This window comes from Salvia hispanica, chromosome 1 (assembly GCF_023119035.1).
Source record: "Salvia hispanica cultivar TCC Black 2014 chromosome 1, UniMelb_Shisp_WGS_1.0, whole genome shotgun sequence".
In the NCBI taxonomy this organism is placed as follows: Eukaryota; Viridiplantae; Streptophyta; class Magnoliopsida; order Lamiales; family Lamiaceae; genus Salvia; species Salvia hispanica.
In genome coordinates, this window is record NC_062965.1 from 16,238,701 (window position 1) to 16,262,344 (window position 23,644).

At 37.6% G+C, this 23,644-nt stretch overlaps 4 protein-coding genes across 4 annotated transcripts; 1 reads left to right on the plus strand and 3 right to left on the minus strand.

The window, feature by feature from the left end:
* Positions 1 to 2,789: 2,789 nt before the first annotated feature.
* LOC125221027 (G-type lectin S-receptor-like serine/threonine-protein kinase At1g11300) lies at positions 2,790 to 6,193 on the minus strand. Its single transcript, XM_048123153.1, has 7 exons — positions 4,886 to 6,193; positions 4,694 to 4,801; positions 4,428 to 4,630; positions 4,137 to 4,347; positions 3,753 to 3,996; positions 3,526 to 3,676; positions 2,790 to 3,452 (listed from the first exon to the last, which is right to left on the minus strand). Exons 1-7 carry the CDS (start codon positions 6,150 to 6,152, stop codon positions 3,141 to 3,143), a joined length of 2,496 nt encoding a protein of 831 aa, XP_047979110.1. The 5' UTR covers positions 6,153 to 6,193; the 3' UTR covers positions 2,790 to 3,140.
* A 2,772-nt stretch (positions 6,194 to 8,965) lies between these two features.
* LOC125202352 (myb family transcription factor EFM-like) lies at positions 8,966 to 10,197 on the minus strand. Its single transcript, XM_048100732.1, has 4 exons — positions 9,937 to 10,197; positions 9,615 to 9,857; positions 9,345 to 9,421; positions 8,966 to 9,250 (listed from the first exon to the last, which is right to left on the minus strand). The coding sequence occupies exons 1-4, from the start codon at positions 10,088 to 10,090 to the stop codon at positions 9,110 to 9,112; spliced, it is 615 nt and encodes a 204-aa protein (XP_047956689.1). The 5' UTR covers positions 10,091 to 10,197; the 3' UTR covers positions 8,966 to 9,109.
* A 4,441-nt stretch (positions 10,198 to 14,638) lies between these two features.
* On the plus strand, positions 14,639 to 15,354 carry LOC125220970 (B-box zinc finger protein 32-like). Its single transcript, XM_048123099.1, has one exon. It carries the CDS (start codon positions 14,828 to 14,830, stop codon positions 15,182 to 15,184), a length of 357 nt encoding a protein of 118 aa, XP_047979056.1. The 5' UTR covers positions 14,639 to 14,827; the 3' UTR covers positions 15,185 to 15,354.
* Positions 15,355 to 17,034: 1,680 nt separating this feature from the next.
* Positions 17,035 to 20,414, minus strand: LOC125220964 (universal stress protein PHOS32-like). Its single transcript, XM_048123091.1, has 2 exons — positions 19,344 to 20,414; positions 17,035 to 17,345 (listed from the first exon to the last, which is right to left on the minus strand). Exons 1-2 carry the CDS (start codon positions 20,056 to 20,058, stop codon positions 17,326 to 17,328), a joined length of 735 nt encoding a protein of 244 aa, XP_047979048.1. The 5' UTR covers positions 20,059 to 20,414; the 3' UTR covers positions 17,035 to 17,325.
* Positions 20,415 to 23,644: the final 3,230 nt, after the last annotated feature.

Below are 23,644 nucleotides of genomic sequence, written 5' to 3' on the forward strand. Positions count from 1 at the left end.
GCGTCGAACCCTTCTCACGAAGAACTCTTCCCGTGCCGCCAATGTATTCGCGACGGAAGTAGATATCTCCCCACACCGGGTTCGGACTGAAGTAATCACGTTCCAACCTTGCGGCGGCTTCCTCCCAGTTACGGTGGATGTATGTCCGGCGTTGCCTAGGAGGCGCGGCGGCTTCCTCCTCCCTACGTCGATCTTCTTCTAGCGATTCTTCCATTATTCGACGCATTTGCTCAAATGGATCCATAATTGATTAAATTTGGGAGAAGAAAAAAATAAAGGAATGATTTTATAGAAGTGATTGGAGAGGAAAGAAAGAGAGATGAGAGAATAAATGTGTGTTTGTGTGTAAAATGGAGAATGGAGAAGAGTATATATAGAATATATAAAATAAAAAAATAAAAAAAAAATTAAAAATATTACCGTTCAACGGTAATATTACCGTTTTTTATTTTAATTTTTTTTTTTGAAAAATCTGATTTAAAAAAAAAATTGAATTATGACGTCATAAATCCGACGCCCACTCGCGGGTCGGCGAGTGGGCGTCACGCCAGCAGCCCGCGCGCGCCACGTGGCGCCGGGCGCGTGTCTCGCGAGCTCGAGACTTGCCTCGCCGGGACGCGTCGGGCGTCGAGATATCTCGTCTCGTCGAGACGAGACGGGAGCCGCAACGATGTCTCGATGCCGTCTCGTCTCGTCGAGACGAGATCGAGTCCGCAATGAGGCAGCGTTGCGGATGCTCTTACATGCATACAAATATTGCCATGCACACATTCAATTTATTACACGTGTACACAAAGACACACATGCACACACAGTTATAATATTTACTACTATATGATTAAGGAAAAATATATATTATATGAATACAAATCAACTAAGTTAGTCTTTTTCAACTTATACATATAATCAATATTTATTATACAACTAATAATATATTCACGCAAAGATAAAATAAAAATATGTCATTATGCAAAATGATGCATGTTTCGGGTTAGGGATGTCACAGTACTCGTCGAATATGTCGGCCGCACCTCCGTATGCCAGCTGCCTGATTGGGGCAGTGCACTTCTGAATGGGCGTGTGGCCGAGTTTACTAACCGCATCCTCTCGCATCCTGAAATATTCGTATCGACGCTCTGAAGCGCCAACAATACGAAGAAACAGTGGACGACTCATCCTAAAACGCCGGCAGAATAAGTTGTCCCCAAACCGCGGCTCCGAAGCAAAGTAGTCCGCGTACAATCTATGGTGTGCAGCGATGCGGTCCTGAGGTATTGTAGTTCGACGACGGATGGATCGAGGTACCGCCGGCTGTTGCTGCTGCTGCATGGCCGCTTGTAATGCCCGATTGATCTCCCTAGACGTAAATGCCCGCAACTCATCCCTAACAATCTGGCATCAGTCAACAGCACCGTTACCACCCGTACCACTACCACTACCACTTCCACTGCCACTGCCACTTCCACTACCACTTGCCATAAAAGAAACGTAGAGAGAGATAGAGAGAAACTTGTTAACATAAGTGGTGCGAATGAAATGAAGTTCGACGAGCCGTATATATAAAGTTTGTAAAAAAAATTCAAAAATCGGAACGGGACGTTCGCGCCGAACGTCCGTCGGGATGCTGCAATAACGGACATCCGCCCGCCGTCACGACGGACGTCCCGAGAATGCCACGGTTCTGCCGTGTCCCCGCGTCCATCCCCTCCTCGCATAATGACGGACGTCGGGGACGCCGGTCTGACGCCCGCCAGGACGTCCGGCATTGGAGATGCTCATGGGTTAGGCTACAACTACAATTCAAAATATGTACCAGTAGTTAACAATTTGATTTGACATGTAGTCATATATGGAAGAATAAAAAAAGTGGGTATATATTTCAAATTATAGTTGTAGACTAGTCTACACATCCGATTTTGTCAGTGGATGAGCAACTAAAATGTTGAACATTAAATTTGAAACTTTCAAACTCTCAAAAAGTTAAAAAATTATTCAAAGAATGAAATAGTATTCCACCCGTCCTCATAATTTGACACCATTTAACCTGACATGAATTTTAAAAAATGTAATAAAAAGTGGATTAAAAAAGTTAGTGCATGTGGGTTAAAAAAGTTAGTGGCATGTGGGTCTTACTTTTATGTATTAGTTTTATAATAAAATATGATTAGAAATGAGTTAGTGGAACATAGATTCCACTACCAAAAATAGTAAAAATGAAAAGTGATAAATTTTTAGGGACGGACGAAAATGGAAATAAGTAACAAATTTTCAGGGACGGAGGGAGTATTAAATTTGCTAAGTAGTTTTTCCGTGCATAAATATTCTCTGTCATCCTTATTTATCTCTCTTTTAAGGGGCGGATGTAGCCAAGTGGATTAAGGCAGTGGATTGTGAATCCACCACGCGCGGGTTCAATCCCCGTCGTTCGCCCATATTAATTTTTCATTTTTTTGTTAACCAAACAAAGTAAATTACTATGTTATTAAGATTGAGTGGGTGCATAGTGTCAGGCTCCAAGTTTATATTACTGGAAAAAAAATTCCTTTTTGGCCATTATGATATTGGTGTTTAAACGATTGAATTTGCTAGGCCTCAATTATAACAAATATTCACTTGGACAAAGTTATTTAATCGCCAACTTCCAACATTAGGTATGCATTTCATTAATCTTATATTTTTCCAAATGGAGTACTAATTACGGACAAAATTTAATAAACAGAGCTTCCTTCGTACAATAGAAATCACATTTTATGTAGACACGAATTTTAAAAAATATAAAAAATAACAGATTCAAAAAAATTAATAAAAAATTAATCAAAATGAGTAAATATGACCTTTCATTGCCCCATTAACTAAAACACCCGCATGATAATTAAAATGGGGACACAACTCCTAAAATAAGAACGGGGACCACCACTCCTAAAATAGCAATTTCTTATGTCACTGTCTCATTGATTTTTTGTTAGATATAACCACGTGGGTCCATGCTCGATTTGGTCATATGGTGGCTGGAGCCATCATTTCCCCACTAACACATCTGAAATTCATTATTTAGAAAGAAAAAAAATCAAAGTTAAAAACAGAGCATTGACGCATGTTAAAAATAAAACAAGCAACATGTAAAATTATAACGCCTCATTTCACCGGCCATCGATGGCAGTAATAGTGAGCTCATTAACCGAGTGTCCGAATTCTCCCGCCGCCACCGTCGTCCCCACCGGCAAGCCGTTCCACTTCTCAGCAAACATCGGCTGCTCCGGCGCCGCCAGGTCCACTATTTCCCGGCTCAGCATCGACAAAACCGTCTGAATCGTCGGCCTATCTTTCGGAAATTCTTGCACACACAACAACGCAATGTGAATGCATCTCTCCATCTCTCCCTTCGAATCCGAGCTAGCTATCCCTTCGTCCGTGAAAGCCAAACCGTCGCCTTCGCTCCACAGCCTCCATGCCTGAAATGTGCAAGCATGAACTGAATCATTCATTTTTATGAAAGAAAGTGGTACATTTTGAGTGAGTTCTTACACATCCAATAAGGCCAAGGGACCACTCGTGATTGTAAAAGTGTGCGTTTTTCTTCCCTTTTAGTATCTCTAGCATTAGTACTCCGAAGCTGTATACGTCTGATTTTTCCGAGAATCTGCCTTCCATCGCGTATTCTGGCGCCATATATCCGCTGTAAAAAAATCGATATAATTTCAACGTGATGCAATAGGTTATGTCTGAACTGAAGATCTGAAGGTTGCACTTACTAAGTCCCTACGACTCTGGCAGTATTGTCGTGCTCTTGGTCGCCTCCGAAGATTCTCGCCATGCCAAAATCGGAGATTTTGGGGTTCCAGTCCTCATCCAGAAGTACGTTGCTTGGCTTGAGGTCTCGGTGAATTATCTTCAGTCTGGAGTCCCTGTGGAGATAGAGTAGGCCTCGGCCAATGCCCTCGATGATATTCAAACGCTTCCTCCAATCTAGAACCTTCTTCGATGGATTGTTATCGTCTACACAAACACAATTACAATCTATAAGACTTAAAACTAATGTAGCATTACAGACCAACACGTGAGAAGTCATCTTAAAAGACTGAGTTGAGTTCATGATCTGTAACAACTAAAGATCTAGCTTGTGATTGATAGCGTACCAAAGAGGCAAAAGTCCAAGCTCTTGTTTGGCATGTACTCGTAGATCAACATCTTCTCTTCTTTCTCCACGCAATATCCCAGCAACCTGACGAGATTCCTGTGCTGGAGTTTGGAAATCACGATCACTTCATTCTTGAACTCTTGAGCCCCTTGTCCAGATGCGGCCGATAGCCTCTTCACCGCTATTTCTTTCCCACCACCCAAATTTCCCTTGATGAGATTAAAAAAACAGCTAGTGTTAGCTCCAACAACAAACAACCCATGCAAGAGATGGAGAAGTTTGTTTGTACCTTATAAACAGGACCAAAACCGCCCTTCCCGAGAAGATTGTCTTCGTTAAACTGATCCGTTGCATTCGCAACTGTCTCAAAACTAAACAACGGCAACTCCTCAATACTGTCCACCTCTGATTCCTGCTTCAGTACTATTGCAGTTGAGTCTGATGGAAATGTTTGCTCTGCTTGGAACACCTTTTTCTGTTCTGGCTTATGTCCTAATTTCACAAGATGGATTCATTAGTCACCTACAATTGTAAAGAAAAAACCAAACTCAGTACCTTTTCTCTTCATCATCCAACACCAAGCGACGAAGATCATAGCCGATATGCACACGAAACCAACCACCACCGGAATAATGATATACACCTTCTTATCCTTCTCCTTAGCTACAATAAACATAGACTAAAATGACTAAATCCAATACTCACATTACAAGAAATACGCTACGAAAAGTATAGTTTGAAAAATACCGAAATCAGAAGGCGAGAGACGAATGTAAAGATCAACACCAACATTAGGGAACTGCTGAACATCAATCAAAGTATCGCTCCAGAACATACATCCGATCTTTGCATCATAAGCGTAAGCTATGCAAGAACAGTTCCCCAAACACCTGCTCCGGCACTCATCCTCCTGTCTAGGAGTGAACTGTTCCGCGAAATCCGGAACCTTCATAAACGGTAGCCTAAGAAATCCATCCCCATTAGGCTCCCCTGCATCACACTGCAGCTGATTCACCCTCTTGCATCCATTACTCCAATTCCCATTACCCCATTCATCACTATTAACCGGCTCGAACCCTCTCAAACAAGAGCACATGCTCGTAGCCCGACTATCACAGCTCCCGAACGGCCCACAAGTCCCGTAAACATCACACTCATTGGAAGGCGCTTGCCAAGTAATATCCCAGCTCTTCTTATCAACATTCCACAGCTTCTGCAGCAAACTCCCGGAAGAGTTCAGGTCGATTTTCATCAAGAAGTCCGCCTGAGGCGCGGTGAAGTAGAAGCTACCGGCGTGATCATCCACCACGCTGAACCCATCCAGGTACGGCGAGTACATGTCCTGCACCCCGATCAGGATCAGGCCGTTCCACGGCCCGCTCCTCCAGTAAGGCCGGCCGTTGTTCCACGTGAACATCTGCGGGATATTCAGCGCCTCCAGTCCAGACGCGAAAGCCCCTGTTTCTGGACTGGAGGCGTTTTTCCAGGACGAGACGACGACCTTCTTCCCTGTGTCCACGTTGTCGATGATCCTCATCGTCGGGAGGAAGACGCTCGAGGGCTCCGAGAAGGACTCCCAGAGCACGTCCCCTGTCGCGTTTTCGCGAAGCACGAGGTTCCCAGTGTCCAATAGCTGAAGTGTGGTGTTCCCTGCTGTAATATTAGTTGACCAGATGGTCTCATTTTTTGAGTCAAGGAGGACTAGATTTCCGGTTTCGGATATCGTTGCGACGGCGCCGGAGGGAGCGTTGAGGGGTCGGCCGCGGTTGGCGACCCACACCACCGCTTCCTCGGAGACGACGTAGTAGACGCCGAGGTAGCGAGTGGTGGTGTTGGCGGGGCTGAAGAAGCCAAGTTTGAAAACGCGCTTTTGGGAGATGATGGAGTCGGGATCTCGGATTACTACACCGGGTGAAATCGTGTCTGTGTCTAGCGATTTACATAGAAGAGGAAGAAAAAGAAGTATTAAGGCTGTGAATTGGTGGAGAAAGAGTTTGATTATCGGAATATTCATTGTTTAGGAAGAGGGAAATTAAGAACGGTAATGCAATTTGATGGTTTTATTAGTAATTAGTTAGTTACATGCTTTTATATTGTATTGTTTATTTATTATAATGAGAGGGTGGTTGTGTGTGGAAAATGAGGTCTGTCAAAGTCGTCGGCGAAGATCATTATCTCAAACATAAAATAAGGATTGTGCGATGACTGGCTTTGGACTGTATGATACGCTGATTTTATGTATTTGTGGGCCAACAGGAGGAACCAATAGGCAAAGGAGAAATGGTAACAACTAACTTTATAAGAGTCACCAAAAGACTACTGAGTTTATTTTTTTAGGACATCATTAGTTTATCCATTGTAATTTGTGTAGAAAAATTACAATTTGAAATAAATTACTACCATGATACTTAAATGATAAAGCGAACTTTCTTGTAAAATAAAACCAATGTTTTAAAAATCGGATCGGCCGGTGAACCGGTGAGGCTACTGGTTCACGGTTCAACCAGTCCGACCGGTTCAATCACTGGTCGAACCGTTTTACATTACAAATATAAAATTAAATTTGCTCTTACAAAATATATTAAATCTAGTGAGTAATATATTACAATTAATATTAACATATAACAAAAACATATATTAAACATTTTAAGTAAATTAAATATTAAGAGTATTTAAAGTAAGTGAATGGTAAAATTTAAATATTTATTAAATATATAAATTTTTAATTAATGTAGCCAAAAAAATTACCTATTTTACATATAATAAATAGATAAAATTCATATTATCTCAAAACATTTATATGGTGAAATAATATTATAACAATATATAAAACTAAATATCAATTTTTAGTTAATTTGGATAAATATATACTATAATAGTATTATTAGTTATTACCTAAAATTAAACTTGAATTATTAGTAAATATGGAGTAATAAACTATATTAATAATATATACTCCATATTACATCAATAAAAATAAAATTTAGTGGCTTATAATTAAAATTAAACATATCATAACTAAAAATTATTTTAAAGTATAAAACTAAACACAAATTATTAATTTGTGTGGACAAAAAATTATGAAGTTAATATATAACAATAATTAATGCTCACAGTATTTCATTCAAGACCATGTGGTGCAGTGGTAGAGGTGTTAGTTTCTTACCTAGAGGTCTAGGGTTCAATTCCCTCTAGTCTCATATTTTAAACAAGCTTTTAAATATAAAAACCGGTTTCCGGTTTCCGATTCAACCGGTCCGACCGGCCGGTTCCGGCGGTTCAGGGCGGCTCAACATGCCAACGGTTTTAGGGGCCGAACCGGACCGGACCAGCTGCCGGTTCGCGGTCCGACCAATCGAACTGGCCGGTCCGGTCCGGTTTTTAAAACACTGAATAAAACCCATAGATATTGCTATGCAGTCCGTTCACTAGTAGGAGTATGATACGATCTACTCGTATGCGCGCGGATTTTCCCGTTAGACAGTTTAGGCTTTGAGAATATTGCGGTAAAAACAACGAGAGAAAGCGATAAACTAAATGGTTCTTTCTTATTGATTGATTGTGAAAAAGAGAGAAGTTCCCTGACGGTGGTGTATCTCCACCACCCTCAGTCGTGTTGTCCTCGGACGGCTCCATGTCCCTCTCGACCTCTCCTTCATTGTCCAAACTCTCCACTTCCGTAGGTTGAGTATGGTTGCCATACATAGTTCTACTCTTTTCTAGACTAGTTTTAAGAATTGGAAGTTTAAAAAGTTAGTGAAACATTGCACTCCTATTGATAAATAGTCGAAAATGATAAAATAAGACTCAATATTTTGGGATAGGAGTATAAATTATTGTTGACTACAGAAGTAGCATTGTGGTCTCCTTATGATTTACTATAATAAAAGTAAAATGAGATATTATTAGCGGAAGAATGAAAAGGAAAAATGAGACTTTTATTAACGGAGATAGAGAGTATAATATTGTTAAGAAAACTTGGATTTACACACTTTTTTGACTTTTAAGGGTGAAACCTTAACTGTTATTTATAATATTCGAGTGGATTATCCCGAATTACCTAGGATTTAGTATTCCCATTGGAAGATTGCTTCTATACATGTTTCGCGAGTATCTCTAGGCCCAACATGTGGAATAAATTATTAGCTTTTTGTGAATTTATCATTGATTTTTGGACTAGAAAAAGATGGATCAAGCATGATGATCGCTGTTACACAACTATGAGACGAAAGTCTATGGCAACCTCGCCCCACTTGGAAAAACAATTATGATAGACGCGTTATTAGTACTTTTGGTCAAAATATATGTGCATGAAGACAAAAGAAGAGGAATGAACACACAAATTTGAAAATTTTAACTTTAGTGGAAAGGGTTGAAAAACTTGGTAGATTGTGCATTATTTTATTAAACTAATTTGGAAAGGATGGAAAATTTTGGTGTATGGCGCACTTTTTTAATAAAAGAATTTGTCAAGTGTTGCAAGACTTCTTGGCTTGGCCCACTCGCTTATAAGAATTTATTTTATGAGACAAATTCGACGTATGTTCACGTGTTATGACTGGACTTTCAAAATTATTATGGACTTATGATAGTGGTAGCCTGGTTAGGTGAAGTTAAGTTAATGATATACACAAAGATTTATTAAATCAGCTCAGATTGGGCTTGAAGCACTAGTATAATCCAATAGGAATGATTAGCCGATCTTGAGTTTATCCTTTTAAATGGGCCATGAGTTACCAAGTGGGCTAAAAAATTTCACTTGCCATTTACTCACAAGTCATAACGGCTAGCATATTATGCAGGTCGATCTGATAATAACCCACCCAATAGAGTCAAACTTAAAGGTAACTTATTAAGAAAATCTTTGATACGCGAACACAAATCCTAGCAACTAAATGGTCATTAACAATACTCATTTCTCAAAATAAAATAAATAAGGGTCTGAACTATACGGTAATGTACGTCTCATTATTAAGGTGGTGGTAGAATTCTACGTTCATAGAAGGCGGTCGGCGGTGCTCCGCCGTAGGCTGCATACTCTGGTGGGACCCATATGTTACCTACGACCACCATTGGGCTTGGAGCCTGGATTCCTGCGTGCAGTCTGTACTTCTGTGTACACAAAAAATTGTAATTGCTTTTAAATTAAAATCTTAACGTGATTGTGTGTACAATCAATTAGGTAAGAGAGAAAGAGACAAAGTACCTGCAAATGGCTTTTAACTTCATCACTAGTTAATCCCTCAACCTTCATTAATTGCGTGATTTGTTTGGGAGTTGCCACTACATCCATCCAAAATAGATAATCAATTAGTAACAATCAAATTGCTCGAGTTTATTTACTCAGTCTCATTCAAGATATCATTTTCTTGAATGAGTAAATGCAAATTTTATTTTAAATATAGAAAGATGACAATTTTAATTAGCAAATTAAAAAAGAAATATGGACAGCTTAAATGTGACGATATATACTAACGTTGTGAACCACCGAGCATGTGCAACGCATGTAGGAAACGCTTGTGCAAGTGCGGCGACCAACACCTCCTCGCCTTTCTCTTCTCCTTGTTATCAGGCGGCGCAAGACCTAACTCCGGGGACGGAATTCTTCGTCCCTCAACTTGATCGCTCCACAGCGTCGCAGACGCCATCCAGTTCGATTTATCCGCAGAGAGTTGCTTCATCCTCTGCGCCTGCAGCTCCTGCCTCGACGCCTCCGTGGCTGATCCAACCATTCATCAATTAACTAATCCAACGCCTGTAGCCTCTAATAATACCACAAGTGTGTTTCAAGAAATTACCGTTTGTGAGAAGTTGCATGCAAAGTGGAAGCTCACGCTTGAAAGCCTCAATCTTGAGCTTTTCTTCCTCCAAACAAGCTACGAATTCTTCCAGCTTCTGTGTTTTTTCCACCAGAGCTTCAGTGTTAAGACTGAGTTCAGTTGATGATGCCATCTCTATTTCATAGATAGTTGCATGAGTTTATTTTCCTCTTCTTTTTACAAACTGCAAATGAAAAAGGATGCATATATATAGAGGAAATGCTACTTTTGTTTGGGTGGTTGTTGGAGGGAAAATTAAAGGGAAGTCTTGTGACAAGAGCAAGCAAGAAAATATGTAAATAGATAAACGGCTTGAGATTTTTTGGATAAAGGGTCGATTCTGTCTCATCATTTTAGAACGTTTACCTGAAAATATAATTTCGATATTGAAGTAATTATCATTTAGTATCAGTCGTTTCATTTTTTGGGATTACAATGTCTTGCAAAAAAATTTGCGATCGAAATATCAACGTTGCAGCCGAAATTACATGTCCATTGAGTAGTCAGTGTGTAATTTTAGATAATGTGTAACTTTAGATAATCAACGTGTAATCACGTCAATATACTGATCACTAGAAATTTTTTATAGGACATTCTATTCCCCAAAATGAAACAATTGATATTAAATGGTAATACTCCCTTCGTCCAAAAATAAATGTTCCTTCTTTGTCCGATTCAGATTTTAAGAAATTGTTTAACTTTGTAAAAGAAAGTGGATAGAAAACTTAGTGAATGTGTACCCTATTTTTGTATATTAGTTTTATAATAAATATGATGAAATAAATTAGTAGAATGTGATATTGGACATTTATGGCGAACAAACAAAAAAAAATAAAAAAATGAGACATTTAATGGTGGACGAAAGAAGTACTTAAATGACGGGACATTTTTTGGTAAACATCCCGAATGATGAACAAAGATAAACCTTTACCATATATTTTTGCAGATAGTAAAAGCCAAATGGTTGTAGTTAAATAGGATAAATAGGAAATATACCTAGTTTTCATCCTCTTTTGAACAGCTTTAGTTTGTTAATACTTACATTAGCTGTGGGTATTGATTCTTCTTGTTAGCCTACTTTTCTCTTTTCCTTTTTTCAAAATATCTGATAAATTCCAGACAGTTAAAGAACAACTCTTTATTACCAGAATAAGGTTAAAGAAAAAAAGAGACATAATCCACTTTTATGACCTGCTTTAGTTAAAGATTCTCACTCATCTCAAATTTGAAAAGGTGAATAAAGCGTTATTAAGCAATCGAGTTAAAATACAAAATGCATCGTATTCTTTGGAGAGGTTGATATAAAGGAGCTGGAAAATGAGGTTTAGCAGTCTGTTTCATTTCGTGTCGTAAGGCTTCAGTTACAAGGCTCCAATCCACTCCTTTTTTCTGCAGATTCTTCACTCTTTTTCTCTCTTTCATCTTCCCCTTTTCTTGGTCTTTAATTTGATGTTGCATCTTCACTCTTTTGGGATTCTCGAGCAACACATTGTTTAGCTTTAAGTCTGTGTCCGAACTCACGAGTTTCAATTTTTGAATTCGTCACTGATGTATAGTGAAGTGAATAATAATTTTGGAGAAGAAGACTCAAATAATCTGAATATTTTTTGCACCATTAAGTGTGGAGTAACATGATAGTCTCCGATTATTTGCCTGATTGGTCATATATTAGGAGGATAGATTCGTGTAAAAAATAAAAGGAGAAATTAGGGTTCCAATTATTGTACTTCGAATTATTGAATATTTTTTGTGTACTTATCCAAACATTGGTGTTCAATTTAGTTATTGGTTCGGATGATTCATTGCTATCGTTTTATAGATAAGAAAAGAAACAACATTCTTCTGAAATTACAAGAAACAACATGATCAATTTTGGGCCAGAAGAATTTAGTAAAAAACTAGATCCACTCAGAATTTGATTGGACTGATCCAACCCAATAATCAGCCTAACATCTTAATTAGTTGGGAATTTATTTTGATTGATGACAAGAAATATCAATTAAGTTGACTCGAACATTCGACGTATTGATTGACGGAAAAAATGTATCACATGCTTTATCTTCTACTTACGTAAGTATTAACTTACGATTAAGTAGTACTCCCTCCGTCCCGGCTAAGATGACACATTTCTTGACCGGCACAGAGTTTTAGGAGTTATTGGTTAAAATGTTTAATTGGAATGAAAAAATGTGAGTGTAAGTATTAAAATAGAGAAAGAAAGAAAGATGAATATTTTATATTTTAATATGAGTGAGAAAAAGTAGTTGGGTGTATTAATTGGAGAGAAAGTTTCCAAAAAAGGAAATGTGTCATGTTAGTTGGGACAAACTAAAAAGAAAAACGTGTAATCTTAAGTGGGGCACCATTAGTGTTTTCACGTATATAATAACATACATTTTGACGACGAAAGTGATATTCGGTTTGTTAGACAAGATAACAGTAGATAAACAATCGTGAGATACAAGGTAATCTTGTCACAGTGAAGACCAGCTAAAATATGTTATCACTAGCCAAGCTTTTGATATAAGATAACCAAATAAGAGAGAAGAATATACATCACCTCTAATCATTAATCATAAATAAACATGTTAATTGAATGACCCTGAAATTGATTGTTGCATACTTGCATGGAATGGGACATTTCAACCACACACATCTCGAAGAAAGTTGGATATTATAGTTTTATCACCAAACAATATGCTTTCTTGAAGATAAAGCATGGGTCGCATAGTCCCCAATTAGAAAACGCAACCGTTTTTTTTTTCATATTTTTTGTTATGCTACTTGAATTATTACATAGGGTTGAAGTTCATAAAATATGTGAAAGCATAGCTAAGACTAAAAGGAAGAGTATAAACAATGGAATTATTAAATAAGTAGGCCCAAAACTGAAAATGGAGTCGCATCAAAAAGGCCCACTAATTGCACTCTCTCGTAGTCGTGGAACGACACTAGCGCGACTTCATTATGGTCTCTTGCACTTAATTCCGACATATCTTTGATCTCAATTATTGTCAATTTCAATTTGAATTATTATCAATAGCCATGTTATATTATGATATTTTAATACACGTGTCGGGATATCAAACAATACGTCATTCCGGACGAACACTCCCTTGCGCGCGACCGTACTGTGAGCTGATAATCTGTCTCCCCAATTCTTTTCTCGTCAATGCATCCTTGCACCTTGCTGTCGGGTACTAATATTTTTTTTATGTATGGATTGAGTTGATAATCCGTATATTACTATTTAATTGTATTTTTAAATTTATATTTTAAGGATTTTATTTAAGAATAATATTTTTTTATATTTCAACAGTATATTTATTTATAGAGTATTTGATTAGAAATAAGAAGGAAAAAATAAAAATAATTTTGTCATTCTCTCTAACAAACCAATCTCTCTCATCCTTGAGAATTAATGTCTATAGAGAGAAGAGGAATAAGGCCTCTCACACTTTATGTCCTCTCCCCTCTACGAAGATTAAATCTTTGATACGTATTAATTCCTAATTAATATGCACCATGCCGCCTCCTCTCCTCTCCCTCCTTGATTGTAACAAAAAATAATACTAAATTGTATTTAGCTTTCATACCAAACTACATTGATCATTCCTGAATCATCTTGATCATATTCATGAATTATATGGGAGGAGGCCATGTAGACTTTAATATATCAGTATACATGCAATTAAAACAATTATATGGGAGGAGGCCATGTAGACTTTAATATATGGAGGTTCAAAGTTCGAGTCCTTGCGCGCTGCTGTTTTAATTTCTTTACCCTCGTTTCATGTTTTATTCTATTCTACTTAGTATTACGTATATTACTTATCTTAATTCTTTTGTTTTGTTAAAACAATTTATCTACTTTTCTTTTCATGTTTTGTTTTATTAAAGCAATTAAAAGTTCTATATACATAGCCGTTTATTACTTCTTCTTTTTTATTTTGTTTTTTAAAACTATAGATTTATTGTTTTATTTAGTTTTAACAAAAAAATTGGAAAATAAATGTATTATCTTTTCTGTTTGCTAAAACAATTGAAACAATAAGTTTATATTCCTCTTGATCAAATTCTCAATTCTCAAATAATTTAAAAAAAGTTATTTTCAAACTATTTTATCTATTTTGTAGTAATAATCATATACATGAGATATTTATTAAAAAAATTATTTAAAAAAAAATAATTGTCAATTTGCTTAAATTTTATGATGACAAGTTTCACATCTAAAAAATATTTATCTATAAAAAATAATTGAAACTTTCCTCCAATATTTTACGTTCAAAAAATCTATTTTAAAACTATATGATTTCTTGTTTAGTCATTATATTCGCGTCAATACAAGGTATTCGTATTTAAGAAAATGAAAAAGATTGTCCAAATTTTCAAACTCATAGTATTATTTGTTGTACCCCAAATCAAAAATTCTGGATACGCCACTACACATGCATTAAGTATAATATCTCTTACTATTTCATTACACGCGGCCATAACACCTTGTTCTTTAGTAACTATTAAAAAAATATTTTTAGAAGTCACCTGCAAAAACAACTTAGCACACCCCCATAGGCCATAGTCCTTTATTTCTTCACATGATTACCTTATAAACCCTCTAAATTTTTTTGGTAAGTTGCAAATGCAAAGTAAGCTCTGGTGACCTTTCTACTAAGTTGATCTCAAATTCCAATAATACATGTCGCAGCCCCAAAAAAGTGAAGGAAAAAAGACAAAATAAAAAAAAGACAACTTGCTTCTACACCACATTCCATATATAAGTAGCCTAATAAAAAATCAGACAGCAACTTGCATTCCATTTCTCCAATTCCAACGCCAATTTCTTCAATCTTGAGATTTAAAAAGAGAAGAAATGAAGAAATGTGAGCTGTGCAACAAGGTGGCAAGAATGTACTGTGAATCCGACGAAGCGAGCCTGTGCTGGACTTGCGATTTGAGGGTTCACACCGCGAACTTCCTTGTGGCGAAGCACACGAGAACTCTCCTCTGCCACGCCTGCCAGTCTCCGACTCCATGGACCGGCTCTGGCCCTAGGCTAGGCCCCACGGTCTCTGTCTGTGAGGCCTGTGCCAATGGCCAGAGAGACGAAGATGAGGATGAAGATGAAGATGATAAAGACAGTGATAGCGAAAACCAAGTTGTGCCGTTGTCTTTGCCTCCCCCTTTCGCCTCGGCTTCCTCGACTTCCTCCGCCAAGGCAAAAAGATGAGATCATGGATGTGGTGATAGCACAAGATGAAGACAACAACTTTGGCTTAATTAACCATGTTTTTCATGTGTATTATTGACTCAGTGACTTGTTGTAATAGTTTAGAGCAACCACCAAGATTGTACTTAATTTAATCACTTTAATTAATGTTATGCTTAATTGTTCAAGAATCCTAATTACAAGCACTTCAAAATACTTGTGGATGGGAAAATGTGTGAACATTGTATCAAGATCACAACTAATATCTTTGATGGTGTGGTGGCACGATTCATGTCCTTGATTCTTTTTAATTTCAAAGTAGCATAAAATAGGAATCTTCCACTAGGATTATCAATAGAGACGAAAAAGGAAACAAAAGTCCACGTGGAATCAACCAATGGAGAGGGAGAAGCGTTTGAACGGTCCTAAATTGATGAATGCTTAAAGCTTCAACATCAATCAATCATGTAATGCCAATTGAAGCTGGGAATGTGCATGAATCTAGCCTCACACAAACATGGATTTCTCATCCTACATCTGTCACATTTGAATTGATTTTGAAGGAAAGATGGATATGTTTGACATTTGGATTATTAAGGTTGAATTCTTGGTGTAAGAGCCTATGGCTGTCTTAGCCGTCCCTGGATGTGATTAAGAGATTTGAGGTTAGATTGGAATTTGGGTCATTAATGGATACCAAAGACTATAAACTATTGGTATTATATCTTAATTATGGATTAAGGAGAGTGTAAAATAAGAGTGCCACCGACACGTTCACGTGCTTAACACAACACCCCATTATGCTACAATTTACAAGTTGCACACTTGCACTACTTCTATTAACAACACAATATGATCCAACATCTTATAAACCTTTAAATAATATAATTAGGGTCACTAAACCCGATTTATTTTAGTACATAATTAATAAGTATCCAATTTAATCTTTTCCGTGATTTTCTCTATACATATGATTCTCGGTCTCTAATTCGCAATTCTGCCTGGTTTAAAAGCTTAAACATTAATAAAACACCTTTGTTCACTGTTTTAGTATTCACTTTTCATAAAAAAAAAATAAAAACTTTGAAGACGGTACAAATTTTAATGCATAATTTATAATTTATAACAAAAATTAGAAAAAGGAAGTAAGTGAAGTGGTGTTAGTAGAGAATGAACTTGTTAAAATTAAAAATGAACTAATTTTATGCAATGAACTAAAATAGAAAAAGACGACTATTATTTGGAACAATGGGAAATATGAAATAAGTGTATTTTTTAAAATTTTGATTAGAAAAACCAGAACTGTTGGATGATACCGACTGCACATGTGTACGGCGTCAAAAATAACTAAGCCGTACAGTTACGATTGATGAATATGGATTATTAAATTTTCTAAATTAAAATTTTCTCGTGGTTGTGGTCTGATGTCCAAATTGATCTACTACTGAATAGTACTAACGTTTATGCTTGTGAAGATTCCAGTCCCAGATTCTTCTGTCCAAAGACAACATCCAAACCATGCCAACAACAGTTTTAGCTCAAGCAACTTACATCCCACATAGTTAAATTAGTATTATTCCCTCCGTCCGTCATTAGAAATCCCGATTTACTATATTAGTCCATCCACCATTAGAAATCCCAGTTCACTTTTACTATTAATGGTAGATTCACCTCACTTCCCACTAGCTCATTCCACTCACGTCCTATTATAAAACTACTATATAAAAATGAATTTCACGTCCCACTTTCTTTTTTCACTCACTTTCTTTTATATTTCTTAAAACGCTTGCCAAATTCAAATGAGATTACTAATGACAGATGGAGGGAGTATATATTATCCACTAATACACACCAGAATGAGGCACATAACATAGAGAAAATAGATGGTTTCAGTATGATCGCCATTAGATGAGTATATGAAACTGGAAGATGTGTCTGCGAAGAAGTCGGGAAGATAGCTTACATCACATCGATAGCATGACCATTCTCAGTATCTAAAACATAGGAAGGAAACTCATCAACAATGATGATCATTCAGCCTTCACAGAAACAACATACAGCAGCCAAAGGATAAGCCGAATGAAGTACTCAGCTTCTCTCACACAAACAAGTATCCATGATGAACGCCGTCTCAGGAAAACAAGACCTCTCCAATCACCAGCTCAAGAGATCTTCTCCACATCTGCATCGTGCAAAACCTAATGAACTTAGCTCGGGACTAAATCATTCATAGAGGGAGGAACATAGCATAAAGTAGTCTCTAAGATTGAGAAAGCCATGGAAAAACACGATAACTAAAACTACATGCCAATTTCCCTTCCCTTCCCTACCCATTAGGTTCCGGTCAAGCAATAAAGGCCTTCATCACCCCTCCACTTATCAATTCTAAAAACACTCATAAACATCAGTAACAATTGTTAACGTTTACTTTTCTCTTAAAGCATTTATACTAAAAGTATATGAACAAGGTCAGAAAGGCTTGGTTGGTTCATTGAGACAGGCAATAAATTGACAAAACATGATATGATGTTGTCATGCAGCGAAGAACAAGCATTAGATTAGCAATCATCACATATGGTGTTTTCTAGATAATCTAGTAGAAAAATCCCTTCAATATTCAATTCGAAGCATGTATATATTGCACATATTAGATTCTTTGGGCTATTCACAATCATGTCATCTATGGTTTATGCCAGTTTACCTGATATATCTCTAACTCAAAATGTTTTGGAAATTTGGACAATTTTTTATAATTTATTGCTGATTAAAATTAGTTTGTTCTGAAGTACCAGGAATGAATCAGATCATTTCATAAGCAAAATCTAACTACTTGTGGTATAACTCTGACCATGTATATTACTCAACATGTCATAACAATAAAGCGACATGCCTTCTCTTCAATCTGATTGTGTACAAAAGACAATATAGTTCAACTTCAATCAACTTTTGAGACCAAATCTCCAAGTCTTGACAGCTCTTGCTTATTTCAAGCTTTATCATTTTAGGAGAATCTCAATAGTATCAGGATTCTAATCTCCAAAAGAAGTCTAATCTTCAAATAGTTTTTTTATACTCCATTATTAAGACATATTGGTTTCTCCAACAACTACAACACCACCTTGAGTTCAATATGCATTTTTATGGCTGTTACCAAATATTTTTCGCTACAGCAAGCCAAATTATAAAAGCAGATAACACTACATGAGTCAATTATTATTGCCTTCACTCAGGTCATGAATAGCTATTAGAGAGTGAACCCAATACTATATAGCTACATTCAACTAAATTTAGTTCAAGAAAGCCTTAGAGAGTTAGAGTGTGCAGTTTACAGATATCTCCTTTTGTGCTAAGACATATTTCCTTGGCAAATCTACTGATGACTCATTATTTTGTAGCTAGACATGAATATCAGTCTACTCTTTTCTTTAAAAGCTTAACCCAACTGTTTGCCCAATGTGGCCATCCTCTAAAAAGTTACACGAACACGAGATAAAAAATTCAAATCTGAAACAGGTAGTTATCACTCTTCTAAATCAACTTCTACGCATAAACATGCTTGTTTGGTTATCGGCCTGTAAACCAGCGCACGCATTATATAATTTTCAGAAATGTTGGAGTACTAACACAGTAAACATAAACACCATTCAATACTTTTGTTGGTGCCATGAGTAGATTAAGAGGTCAGACACAAACACAATATCCAGGATAAAAATAAAATTGGCATTCTGATTTTACGTCTGCAAATATCCTACAATCTCATCGGCTTACGTCCATTATTTCAATCAGCAGGGAACTTGATTCTACTAAGATTCACAGGCCTTAATAACCTTAGGCACCTATGAGATTTCTCCATCTAAACTTCTATTCAGCTCAGGTAATACTAACTCTCAGCCTCACTCTAAGAAATCAAGGTCTTACTTCAAATGCAACTCGCAACTTTTCCCACTTTCCCATTACGAATACTCATCCCGGCCAACTATACATATCAAAGTCGCATCATATTCAATCTTGAAACGAAATTAGCTTCTTCTAATTGCTTGACTTCCACTATGCACAGTATATAAATAAAAAGTTGCATAGGTTGATGCAATCCTATGTCCTAAGTCCTAACCCGAGATAAAACAAAGAACGAATCCTCATCGCATCCAAAAAGTGAACTGATTCAGTGATTGTACTTCACCTGCATTATGATCAGAAGCATCAAGAAAGAGCGGCTCCTCCTCCTCCGGCACCGGTTGCAGAGCCGAGATATCCGTATCCAGCGCCTTCCCCGAACCCCCATTTACATCATCAGAATCCGCATCTCTCTCATCGGGAAACCTCACCACAACCACTGGGCACACACAGTGATGCACGCAGTAATCACTCACACTCCCCAGCCTCCCTTTACTCCCCCTCCTCGACGCCCCGAATCCCCTGCTCCCCATGATCACAGCACTAAGCCCCAGCCTCTCCACCTCCAGGCACAGCCTCTCCTTCATGTCGTGATCCTTCACAATATGGATCTTGAACGGAATCGCCGCCTCCACCAGCGGCTGCGCCAGGTCATCCGCTTTGCTCGTGGTGAAATTGTCGAAATCGTCCTCCAGCTTCTGCTGCGACCTCTCGTCGTCGGCGGCGTCGGCGGAGACGTCCACGGCGCCCCAATCGGCACCGTAGAGGACGGAGGTGGGGCGCACGTGGAGGAGGATCACGGCGTCGCCGGGGCGGAGGTAGTTCTGGACGGCCCACTTCACGGCGTGGGCGCTCTCATCGCTGAGATCGACGGCGATCGCGACCTTGCGCTGGGCGCCGGAGGTGGGGGTCCCGGGAGGGAAGCGGGGGGAGGCCGGCTGGTGGAGAACGGCGGCGGCGGGGCGGTCGTTCTCCTTCCGATTGCTGTGTGGTGATGCCATGCAGTGAAGCTCTGATTTGGGGGAAAATTGGAATTAGGGTTTGTGAGGGTTTTGATTAGTAAGCAAACAGTAAACAGCGATTGAAAATTTGATGACTGTGAATTAGCTACCGAGGAAGAAAGGTATGAAATTAAAATTGAAATCTTTAATTTAGGTGAATCAAGAATGAAAATTTACAACGATTTGAGTTAGATTGGACTGAGGAAGGAAGGACAAAGTAGGGATTTGGATGGGGATGGGCTAAAGAGGATGCGTGGCAGAAGAAAGTAGCACCCCGACATTGACGAGTCACAGTTAAAGGTTATCCATTTGAAGAAGACAATACTATATTCCCCAACTTGCAATCCAATTGAAAATGCACAATTTTGTCACAATTGGATTCAAGTGATCATCTTCACACACAACTTTCATGGAAAAAATCTACTCCATTGGGTGGAATCTTACGGACTCAATGGCTTTGAAGTTTGAAGCAACTAGCAATGCAGGTTCAGAGAAAATGGGATTTAATTAGATTGTAGTTTTAATTTAGGTATTTTAGTTGTAGTTTTCAAATTTAAATACTCCCCCCGATTTATAAAAGTAAAGACTACGGCACATATTTTAATGTGAAATATTGTTAATGGAGAATTAGGCTCACCTTAGAGCATCTCCAATGCAAATAGGCCAGCCATAGATCAGCCACTCTCTCTCTCTGTCATGTTAGCAGTACTAAAAATCCATCTGCCACATCAGATTTAGGTCAGCCATAGGCCAGCCGAATAAAAATAATTCAAAAAATACTACATTTACGGAATTAAAATTACGATTAAATTACGGAATTAAATTTACGACACATATACGGGAAAAATTCGTTAATTTTATTTAAATAAAAAAAAGTACATTAACTAAAAATCAAAAAAATTACATAATAAAAAAAAATCCAGGCTTCCACACACGAGCCACCGCCCCACTCTACTCGTCACTAATTTAATAAAAAAAATACTTAAAAAATGTTAGTATGCCTTGAATCCGTGTGCCTATTTAAAAATTACATAATTAAAAAAATTCATAAAAAAACATTAAAAAAAATACATTATATAGTTTTTCAAAAATTTAAAAAAAAATTAAAAAATAGCGTTGGCCGATCGCCGGCGATTGGCACGCCACAATGGCGGCCGCGCATCGGGCCAGCGCACAGACTAATCGGCTAGCCCACGCCGCTTTTCTCGCCGATTTTCTCGCCTGGCTGCGCAATGGTTCGGCACCGACCGGCTAGCGACGCGAATCGGCTAGCCGGTATGGCTAGCCGACATTGGAGATGCTCTAAGCATCTCCAATGCTACATAGGCCAGCAATACTGCCAAAGAATAAGCTAGCCATTCTCTCCCCTCGCCACGTCGGCAGACTCTAAAAAATCTACCTCGCCACATCGCATTTAGGCCAAATGCCATAGGCCAGCCGCAATAAAAATAATTCAAAATATACTACATTTACGGAATTAAAATTACGATTAAATTACGAAATTAAATTTACGACACATATACCGGAAAATTAATCCATTCCATTCAAAAAAAAAGTACAAAGATTTAAAAAAAAAGTACATGTTTTTTTTTAAAAAGGGCTTCCACACACGAGCCCCGCCCTCTCTACTCCTCATCGCCGTCGCCGTCGCCGCCGCCGCCACTTCAGCAACAAAAACACTCCCAGAAGTGGAACTCCTTGTACGTCCCCGCCAAGGGGAACTCGACTTCCCGACTATCCTCCGGGCATCCTCCTCATTCTCAGCCTGCTCAGTGAAGTCGATGGAGGGCGTTGGCGTACAACGCCGAAAAACGGCCGACCGCGGCCCCGATGCGCTCCCACCCCTTCCGGACCTCCTCCCCGATGCTAGCCGATCGGGCCGCCACAATGGCGGCCAGCGCGCCTCCAATGGTTCGGCTAGCCGATCGGCCAGCGCCGCGAATCAGCTAGCCGGTCGCTAGCCGACCATTGGAGATGCTCTTATAAGGGAGAAAAGGCTTGTCAAAAATATAAAGAGACTATTTTTGTGTGACAGACCAAAATTGAAAAATAAAACTATTTTTAAGGGTTGGAGGGAGTACGGAGTAATAATTGCCACAATCTTGTGGAAGTTGGAAATATGATCATTTGTGATGCATCCCCTCGCTTCTCTCTCCAAAAGCGAGGGTTGCCCTTGCATTGGGCGTCAGCAGTGGGGCTTCTAAGTGGGAAGCGAGGAGATGCATTGTGGTATTCTGATTGAAATGAAAGATGCTAACATGGCAGCTGAAAATAAAGTTTTGACCGAAAAGAGACTAATTACCATGACAACATTGTGGATATCTTAACACCAACTTTTATCATCATAATGGTGTATACATTAAGATTGATTTTGTTTATCAAATTAACAAGGTTACTAATGATTGTCCAATTACCTCGTTATGATATGAACTTTGAACATATTAAATGGAGTAGAAATATCTTACTAACTCTCTACGATGAGGTGCAACTTAATTGATGAAATGTTTCTCGTTACCAATTTTACAATCGGATTTATTCATACACACAAATAATTTCTGTATATACATATGATGTTCTTTAAACAGTCAATACCAGTTTACATTACAAGGATTCTATAACCTATTATGACAATAGTCAATTACATTAGTTTAATCATAAAATCAATTTCAAGTTACCACAAGAAAGAAACGTATCATTATATATACACATGCGTATATAAAAAGGGCAAGAATGTTAATTTGTAGTGATCCATAGTTGACCCAGCCGAATGCATAATGAAAACGCACAATCACCAGCCAACAATCTGCGTCACATCCACAATTATTATGATGCGCCAAATAATACATGCAACAACAATCATACTTATCCAATCATATTATATTTACAGATCATATTGTGGTGTCTGACTACTACCTAAACCCTATATACAACTATCAAAAATTATTTATTTTGATTAAACATTACTGTTATTAATATTATTAATGTCAAATTACGTAAAAAAGCACAATCTATTTATATTTTTATAACTTTGAAATAAATGAATAAATCAGTTTTGGCTTTCATGTAGTTTGTTAAACTAACAATATGAATACAGTTATTAAAATGTTGAAATTAAACTATATATTAAATAAATAAATACTATAGTACATCATTTCTCTTCTTTTCATATGGTATATATTCCATATCAAGGTTTGACTTATTAACAAAAGAAATATATTTTTTTATCTGTTTTAATACTGTCAACAATTTGAATAAAATTAGTGAAATGTGAATTTAAGTTTTACATATTTGATTTATACAAATTTATAAGTAAATTAATAAAATCTATCTCCTAGCATTGATTCTAGATGGAAAAATAAAATGAGACAGTTAATAGCAATAAATCAAATTGACACAATTAGCAAAGAAGGAAGATTGAAAAAAAATGAGTCAGTTATTTGCAATGAATCTAATTGAGTGAATTAGATAAAGAAGGAAAAGATTTATGATGAATTAAATAGAAAAAGAGGAATAATTAATAATTATAAAACCCCCAAAATTGCGTGGTGGTCGGAGCGCCTTTAATATATCCGTTGGCCCACCATCA